The sequence below is a fragment of the Anoplolepis gracilipes genome, chromosome 8 (genome assembly GCF_047496725.1).
Source record: "Anoplolepis gracilipes chromosome 8, ASM4749672v1, whole genome shotgun sequence".
Lineage (NCBI taxonomy): Eukaryota > Metazoa > Arthropoda > Insecta > Hymenoptera > Formicidae > Anoplolepis > Anoplolepis gracilipes.
In genome coordinates this window covers 5,741,060-5,750,525 of record NC_132977.1, presented here as the reverse complement: position 1 = coordinate 5,750,525, position 9,466 = coordinate 5,741,060, and the positions used below count along the sequence as shown (strand labels likewise).

Here is a 9,466-nt window from a genome sequence, read left to right as displayed (position 1 = left end):
TCTTTAAATGAAAATAAAAATTATTATCTGAGATATATACATATTATAAATATATATATATATATATATATATATATATAATGTTAAATGTGATATGAATGATATATAAATACGAACCATACGAACTTTGGGACATATCTCCGCGTGCGAGAAAAGAGAAAAAAGTGCACAGAACGTGCTTAACGAAGGAACGTAGTTCCTTGGTTGGAAAATATGCAAATTTACAGGAGGAGCCTGAGAAACGCTTGGAAAGGGTCGTGCGATGGACAATTTTTTGACCAAAGCATACTGATGCTAATAGCAGAAAAACTGACAAAAAAACGAAGGGGATAGACAGCCGGTGAATATTACTATGCGTGAGATTCTCGAATGAAATGCCGTAGATGATCGCAGCTGTTTCATTCCTCGCGGAAGTCACGCGGGATCAAAATATCCTAATGATAATCTTATTTCGAGATTCGAAAAAATTTTTTTTTAACACACACACATAGTTCTGATGGAAAATACGGACCCTTTTAACAAATTACTGTGAATCAATATTATATAATTAACAATCGCGAATTAAAGATAGTGACTTCAATATGAGATTATATCCTATTATAATAAATCTTAACAACTACATAATTATTAATAATCTAACTTAGCCAGTATTATCAATTATTAATTCATTACCTTTGTTAATTAATTTTTGACTGATTAAAAAAGACGTAGTGAATATAAAATATTGCTGTGTATTTTTTCCGAAAGATTTCTGAAATATATTTCTAGAAATAATTAACCATCTTATCATATCTTATATAAACAACACATTTTATAATTATCAAAGAATGATCCTTTCGCTATAAAAGATTGTAATTTTTCTCTAGAAAATATATTTGAGAATCGTACTTACAATAGTTTTCTTGATGTGTGTTACGTAATATTTGATAACGTGCTCTTATATAATACTGTTAAGGATGCGTTCGGAAATTCTACTCATGGGATAAAATAGCATTTAATTGATCAATCAGGACAATAAAATTTTTACTTTTTTAGTCCTAATTAATCAATTAAATATTACTCTATCCCACGAATAGGAGTTTCGAACGCACTCTTATAAGAAGCGACTGATCGTTTCAAATTGTATATTAATTTAATTAAGATGTATAGAACGTGCCTAGTAACGCTCATCATTGATCGCATGTTTCGCAATCGGTGTTCTATTTATCACTATTATATTAATTTACATCGTGAGAAGCAAGAATATTTTAATGTCATATCCTTAAATGCTCCTTTTATTTAACATGCGATATAATGAAATTGTAACTTTACAGATTATATTTCATTATGTAGAAAGACGCGTTTGAAAATAATACTTGAAAATGGCAAGAATGTACGGTACAAGATAAATATTGTTGAATGTTAATCGAGAAATATTCATTTACATTCTGTTGCGTAAAGTTGCGTGATGAAATTTAAAACACGGAAAATGTATATTATCTATATATATACTCATGTAAAAACACACACACACTTATTATAAAAATATAAGTTATCAAAACGTAAAAAATAATCTAGTAGCGCTTATGCATGTATCGTAATAAGAGTGGAACGACAAAGAGGTAATCAGTGTAATTATAGAAATAAATGCACGCTTATACTATTATTCTCAGTATATAGTAAAATCTTTTTTACTATATTAGTCTTGTTGTCTACAAAAGAAAAGAAAATACTTTTATCTTATATTTTTAAGAATATAAGCATAAGAATCTTATTAACAGCAGGTAAGTATGTAATGCTTTACATTAAATAGCATACATTAAATTTTAGCAATATACATATTAAAAACCTTTGATGAGCATTGTATATGTAAAAATGTAAAATAGACCCAATTAAAGAATATCGAGCACACTATTGTTAATTACATCTTAACAGTCATTCATGAAAATAATTCATAAATGTTTGAACAACACAGACAAATTATATTCTTCCAATTTCTCTTCTACTCATGAAAGAGAGAGAAAGAGATAAAGAATAATATCCATTAGAAGAGATACAAAGAATAATATTCATTATTAAAAAGTTTAAAAAGATTTATATTAAAAATAAATAAGATTAAAAAAGACACATTACATGAAAAATTCTTAAATTACCTCAATGATAAACATATATCTTCAACTTATCTTAACATAAACAGTTTTGTAGGAACTCGTGTAACTCTATTTTAAAATCAATTTTGAGAGCAATGCGTCTAATTAATCATAACAGCAATTCATTTACTAGAAGAAATTTACTTATAAAAAATAATTCTTTAGTATCATAATACTTTTTGATGATTTTGCAATACTTTTGAACATGTATGCAATTAAATTAACAGGGAAAAATATATATCAAAATTGGGAAAAAGATACTTACGTATATTTTCTTGCAAATTTCTTGTAAATTATGAGAATATACATATGAAAATACTTTATACGTTCTTTCCCTCTTTCCATCTCCAACATCTTAATGGAAGCATTGAAGGCAGTGTGGAAATTTATACACAACCGTATTCGTACCATATTGGACTCCCAGTCTTTGGTTCCTTGTCAACGGGAGCTTCCGCGAGTACTTCATCTCGCGCTGCATCCTTCATCGAATTACTGCTGACGTTTTTGGATTCATTTATAACCGCCGATACTTTATTATATATCAAAAAGGGCCGTGACTCCGAAACTTGCGTTTCCGGTTTTGCATTAGTTTCCTGTACAGAGTCGTTTCCTTGTTCTTGGAAGGGTTCGCCCAGTAATCTCTCCGTCTGCATTTCAATGATTATCTTAATAAATACTCTATTCGATACACCGGATTTTATTGTTATTGTGTTGCACAATTACTACAAAACAGTAACAGTTGTGTTACTGTTGTTGGTTCTTACGGGTAAAGATGCGGACGATGGCGGAGAATCGTCGGTATAATATACCGTTCTTCTGGTACCAGCTTGTCCAAGCGCGTCTGATCCGAAAACTCTACTTGGTCCTAAAATTGTATAGATTATATTGTTAATATCGCCTGATTTTTCGCATTGAATTAAATATTACTTTTATTTTGATAAATTATTTACCAGGTAAACGGTAATCATCGGTACTCGCATCGGAATCATTCCAGCCTGTGTCCGACTCGTACGTTTTACTGTCTGATTGTTTGGGATCTTCTGCCCATGAGCGTCGATTCTAATAAACATGTTTCACATTTTTTTTCTTATTAACATTTAGGAATAATTATATGATAAATAGATATACAACGGCGAAATAAATCGGCGAATAAAATTTATAATATGAAAATTGATTGTGCAAAATCAATAAGTATTTCATAAATAAATAATCATTATTTACCTTATTAAGGAGCTCTGATCCAGCTTTTCTAACTCTGCGAACTAAACTGGCTCCAAAACCTTTTCTATTTTAGAAACATATATACAAATTATTATAAGAAAAAGCTTGTATCTTATAAATATAATTTAAATATGTATATAATATATTGTATATACATTATTATAATCTATATATATATAATTTAGAGAAAAGACGCAGATTATATAAAATTAAATTTTTACGTACTTTTTGGTAGTGCAACTGTTCAATTTTCTATAGTGCTCCATAATCTTGTCCTCCAACTTTTCTTTTTGTCGGTACAAATGATTAACCTTATCCCTGTAATACATGCACATATTTTGTAAACATATGGAAATAAAGAAAATAAATTAGATAATGAGAATGTGTGTAAATAGCATATAAAAAATTTGAAATGTTAACTTTTATACAATACTTAAATACTAACGCAAATAATTTTTCTTCCATATGATAATGTTCTTTATCTTGAAGCGAATGCGTTAAAAGTTCGTGGTATTGTGCAAATAATAAACTTATATGTTCCATTAAGGAACGTCTATCATTATCTAATCCAGAATTCATTTCTAACAGCATCTAAAAAAAGAATGTACATTTTTCATAAGACTAATAAATAAACTTGTTTTATATGCTTGCATGACAATTATATTCGTACATCACATCGTTCATTAAGATTATTGACTTCTATTTTCAAATCCGAACATTGTTCATCTTTGATGCTAAGTTCGCCCTGCATTTCGGTTTGCTTTAGAGTCAAGCGATTCATTTCGACTTTATTCTTTCTGTAATCATCTTGTAAGCTCCTATATTCTGCTTTTAATCTTTCACTTGCAGTGTATAGATTTCTGAAATCGTCCTATAATATTTGTGCTATTAATCCATTGTATTGCATTATATATTTATATCAATAAAACAAAGTATACATGAAATATTCAGACATTTACAAATAAGTACCTTCAACTTAGAATGCTCTCCTCGCAGATTATTTAAGCTCTTTGTGTTATTAATTAAGGCTTCCCGTTCAGACTGCAATGTTTCACTTTTCGTTTCTAGTCGCTCGCAAGTCTCGCGCAACGTTCTAGCTTCATTCTTTACATCTCTTAAATTCGATTTAAGGGCATCCCGTTCGCGACGTAGATTCTCATATTCATTATTTAGTTGTTCATGCAATGATTGCAGAGTGTTTTGATCATGAAGTAGCGCGGAATATATTTGCTGTTGCGTGCTACGTTCTTTCAAAAGCTAGATACAATAATTACAGATAAAATTAACATAAATATGCAGATTGCAGATTATAAATGCAGTACAATAAAAATGACACAAAAACTAAGAAGAATGAGTATAGGAATATATAAATACCTCTTCTTTCTCTGCGACAAGCTGTGAATTTGCTAATTGTAAGGCAGTATGTTGTGCGGTTAATGAATTAATTTGCGATTGTAACGTTGTTATGTGAACTTCAAGTTTCGTATTCTCAGACTGTAACTGCTCCATTGTGGTTTTAGATAAAGACAACTTTGTTTGCAATTGTTCCAGTTCTTGCTGAAAATGAATAATAAAAGTATAATGTAATAAAGTACATGTAATAATTTTTATATCTCTTTCAAATGTAAATATATATACCTTTAAAGGTTCCATCATAGTTTCCAAAGCCTTATTAAAATCGCTTTCTTTTTCGGTTTCGGCTGTTGATTCAGACGTCGTCTTTTCACTACTCTCTGATATAAACGATTTTTTAATGTGATTTATTACTTCTGGTATTTGGGCAATTCTACAACAAATTTATACATATAATGTTAATTGTAACAAAATGAGAAAAAGAACTTATCACATAAAATTTTATTTTATACACACCTTTCCAATATAATTTCTAGCGGTTGGGACAACAATATACTTTCGCTAAGGCCAAGTTTCTCTAGAACTGTATACAACTGTTGATTGCTTAGTTTTTCTGCTACAAGATTAGACTGAAGTATCTCTAAAGTTTCTCTATCAATTGCAGCTCGTGAATCGAGCTCTTTGCTGGATCGTTCAATTTCTTGCAATCTAAAGTAAAAATCATTTCATGACATTCACTGAATTATTAAATAACAATAATTATATAAATGAATTTCTTGGAATATTAAATATACCTTGATATTTGTGTAAGACAATCCTGTAGCTCCTGCTCAAGTTGCGAGATCTTTCTCTCCAAGACTTCTATCGTATTTGTTGCTTTATCTAAAGCTACATCTTTCTCCTAAAATATTATTCAAAATTATGTATATATTATTATGCATATACTATACTTATGGTGCAGAATGTGTTATTAACATTTACTTCAATCATTTCTCTGCATTTGTGAACATCGCGTTGTGCTGCTTCTTTCTCTTTTTCTATCGTTGTTAATCTTGATTCAACATCAAGGCATTTGACTTTAATATCATTGGCATTATTTGCAGCAAGTTTCAACTTCTCAATTTTTTGATTTGTCATTTCTAATGTGCGTTCCAACTCGTCATCGCGTCGTTGTACACTTTCCAATAATAATTGAACACGTTGCTTTTCTTTCACTGCTGTATCATAATTTTTTTCTAATTCTGCCATTTTCGTATGATGAGTCTGAAGATGACAAAGAGAAAAACGATTATATAATAATAATATAAAATGCTTAAAATAGTATAACTGTTCTAACATACTTGGATTTCTTGTTGTTGTTTCTCAAAAGAAGTTCGTTGATTTTTAAGGGTGTTTTGAAGTTTTTTATTTTCTTCTAATGCTTGCTTGCAGACCAATTCCAAATCGGAATTTTGTTGCGTAAGTCTTTCTTTATTATCATTTAATGATTCAATCTTCAATGAAAGTTTCTTTATCTCTTTTTCCAACTCCAATATGCGAGATGAATTTTCATAAAACGAACTTTCTTTCAATGAATCGATTAAAGTGTTTAAACGACGATTTTCCAATTCTAATTTTAATGCTCGCGTCTGAGCATTACTCGTTAGTTGTTCAGATAGCCTATTGTCATCGTGTACTAAACAAATTAATGTTTAACATTTAATCTTAATAAAAATAATAATAGTAATAATGGTTTGTTATTTGATAGTATTTCAAGATAGAGAATTTGATAAATTACCTGGTTCTTCAGAGTCACTAGATCCTGCTAATGCGGCCTCGCTGGCAGCAGCTTTCGTTAATTGATGCAATTGTGTATTTTCTTCGACAAGTTCTTGATATTTTTCTTTATCAGCAGCACGTTCCTAAGAAAATTATTTTTAATTTATTATAATTTCATATGCTTTCTATTATACATAATAATACATCAAAACTCTTAAAATTATTACCAATGCCATATCATTAAGTAACTGCTTATATTTAATGATTTCAGATTCAAGTTCCAATACTTTGTCTGCCCTATTTCTTGACAAACTTAATTGTTCCTCAAGCATTTCTCTGGTCTCCATTAAAACTCTTTAATATGTACAATAAACATAATTAATAATTTGTAACAATTATTTTACTTATATTGTTAAAGTATTATGAAAATAAAAATATATTACCTATTATCTTCACGTAATTCTTCTATCCGAGTTTTATAAAATTCAATATCTGTGAGTTTTTCTCTATACCGTGCTACTTCTATTTCCAAACGATCCGCTCTATCTGCTCTTTCAATTACAGCATCCAATTCATCCCTGTAGGATTTAGCAGTACGAGCTTCATGCATTAATTCTTGGTGCTAAAATTGTACATCTTATATATAAACTCTTCTCTCTTTTCTTATGAAAATATTATTTAATATATATTACCTCTTGTTTTAGTTTTACAAGCAATGCTTTATTATGTTCCAATTCTTCTTTACATTCAAGTAATGCTTCAGTTTTTTCCTCCCTGCAAAATTATTATCCAAGTATTGAAAAAGTTACAGTGTAGTAATAGTCATAAACCAATAAAATAATTCATGCAAAAAAAAGTATTAAACAAATTTTCTTAATTTTGTTAAAAATATAAATAAAATATAAATAAATATTTAAAAAATATAAATAAACATTATACTTAAAAAAAATTATTTATTATTATTATTTTATTAATTATATATAGCAAAAGAATTTTACTTATTGTTAATAGATATGTTTCATTTGGTTACATCAATACATGATCAAACAATACATGAACCACACACTTTTTACAAAAGATACAATGAATGAAAAACACTCTTTTTGCACATTTCTCACGAGAAATTACTTTCTTGTTATTTATACCACAATTTATTAAATGTTTCATAATCAAATAAAAAAAAGGAAATACTTTGAAAGATACATACAATTCTTGGCGCTGTTTCCGAACTTTAGATTTCCAATCTGCCAATTCCGCATAATGGTGATTATCTTCTCTTTCTGCTTTAGTGACAGAGTGAGATTGTTGTATTTTACTCATTTCTTCAGATTCTGCACTAATAGAGGAATCATTTCGTTCAACGCTATCGTCTAGAGCTGCATCTCTCCATTTCTGTTTTTGTTGTATGTAACGTTGTATAAACAATTAGACAGATGCTTTCTTAAAAATATGAATAAGAGTCATCTACCCAAGTAATTACAAAATTCAGACAATAATATACCTCTCGATATAAATCCAATTCTTGAATCCATTTTTTTATTTGGGTAAATAGGAAACCCATGTTTGCATTTTCCATAGCATCTTGTGTAATGACTATATCTTGATGATCTGTCACCTATATATCACAAATCTGTATATTATTAAATAAATTTTATTAATAACACTTTATTACTGATATTTTTAATACAGCACCTGTTTAATGCATTCTACTATTGCAAGTTGCGTGTCAACATGTAACGTTTTTATTTTAGTAATAAATTTCTCCTTATTTGGACATTGGACGGCGCATCCAAGAAGTAGCAACAACAATAATTTCATATCTGCTATATACAATTCTGGTTCTTTTCCTAAATTTGTGACATCAGGTAATTTTAAAATCAAGTGATCCAACTCCTCTTCATAAAATTGCTTCATATTTTGTACTATAGTCTTCAAGTTTTTCATACGAATAACAGGGTTGCCATTAGAAGGCACTACTTCGTCGTGCAGTGGTTCTGGATTGCTATAAATATAACAAAAGCAAATTTTGTCTTTTTTGACATACCATTTTAATATCTTAATAATTACTAATGTGTGCTATATAAGCCAAACTAGCAATTCAATCTTTTTATCATTCACTTACATTTGCAGGAAGACATTATGCAATAAGACACCATCCACTAAATCTTCATAATTAACATTGGGATTTTCCAGACAGCTAACAAACTATAGAGACAAAAATGTGCAATCAACATGTCATCTAATATAATCGAGTCGATATTTAAATATACAATTTGATTGTATTTTTTTTCGAATCCAAATATATATCAAAAATATATTTTCAACTGATAATAAACTTACCCAGGTAACCAACGGCCCGGCCAATAAATCGTCAATCTCCAAGGAAGCCATCTTCATATTTCATACAGAATAATTGTACGATTATCATTTGAGGATTTCGTTGATATTTTTTTCTTCACGAGTACTGTCATGAAGAAATCAAAGCTCAAAGAATTGTCGAACGTTTCTCGTGACGTTTCTTACCACTCCGTGAACTCGTCACGCGATTCGCTTTCGCAATATTATAATCCCGTCACTCGAAATAATTCTTTAGAATTTATTAATTGTTCACGAAGAAAACAATACGAGTATTTTTGGTTGAAATCGCTGACAATCACAGCGGCAGCGAGCAACCGCGATCAGCTGGGGATCATCGTGTCTTTAATTTTGTCACATTCGCGCAGAAAGAACGCATTTTGCGTATACTTTTTCAAACGAGTTGACGCTTATTCTGTCACAAACGAACCGTACATTAATAGGAGAAAAAAATCTTGGCGATTTTGACAGTTGATCGTTTTCACAACAAAGCAACAATAGAACACGATGAGCGTCGCGCAAACTCCATCGATTGATCGGCTATAGTTTGTGTTCTAAAATTTACTTCTTGAAGCGGAATAGTTTTTGATTGACCAATCAGAACAAAGCTCTTTTAGTTTCTTTTATTCTGATTAGTCGAAATGTCAATG

At 29.6% G+C, this 9,466-nt stretch overlaps 1 protein-coding gene across 2 annotated transcripts; it reads right to left on the bottom strand.

The window, feature by feature from the left end:
* Window positions 1-64: 64 nt before the first annotated feature.
* Girdin (protein girdin) lies at window positions 65-9,347 on the bottom strand. Of its 2 annotated transcripts, XR_012047153.1 has the most exons (24): window positions 8,802-9,347; window positions 8,584-8,666; window positions 8,154-8,463; window positions 7,963-8,076; window positions 7,669-7,853; window positions 7,154-7,235; window positions 6,905-7,083; window positions 6,689-6,815; window positions 6,481-6,604; window positions 6,044-6,378; window positions 5,685-5,966; window positions 5,498-5,604; window positions 5,220-5,411; window positions 4,989-5,136; window positions 4,725-4,907; window positions 4,320-4,607; window positions 4,021-4,221; window positions 3,796-3,941; window positions 3,576-3,668; window positions 3,351-3,414; window positions 3,080-3,188; window positions 2,894-2,994; window positions 2,395-2,776; window positions 66-2,258 (listed from the first exon to the last, which is right to left on the bottom strand). XR_012047153.1 is itself a non-coding variant. In XM_072897155.1 (23 exons), exons 1-23 carry the CDS (start codon window positions 8,856-8,858, stop codon window positions 2,516-2,518), a joined length of 3,771 nt encoding a protein of 1,256 aa, XP_072753256.1. In that variant the 5' UTR covers window positions 8,859-9,347; the 3' UTR covers window positions 65-2,515. The 2 variants fall into 2 exon arrangements, 1 of the variants encoding a protein (XP_072753256.1); XM_072897155.1 differs by having other exon boundaries at window positions 65-2,776.
* Between the last annotated feature and the right edge of the window lie 119 nt (window positions 9,348-9,466).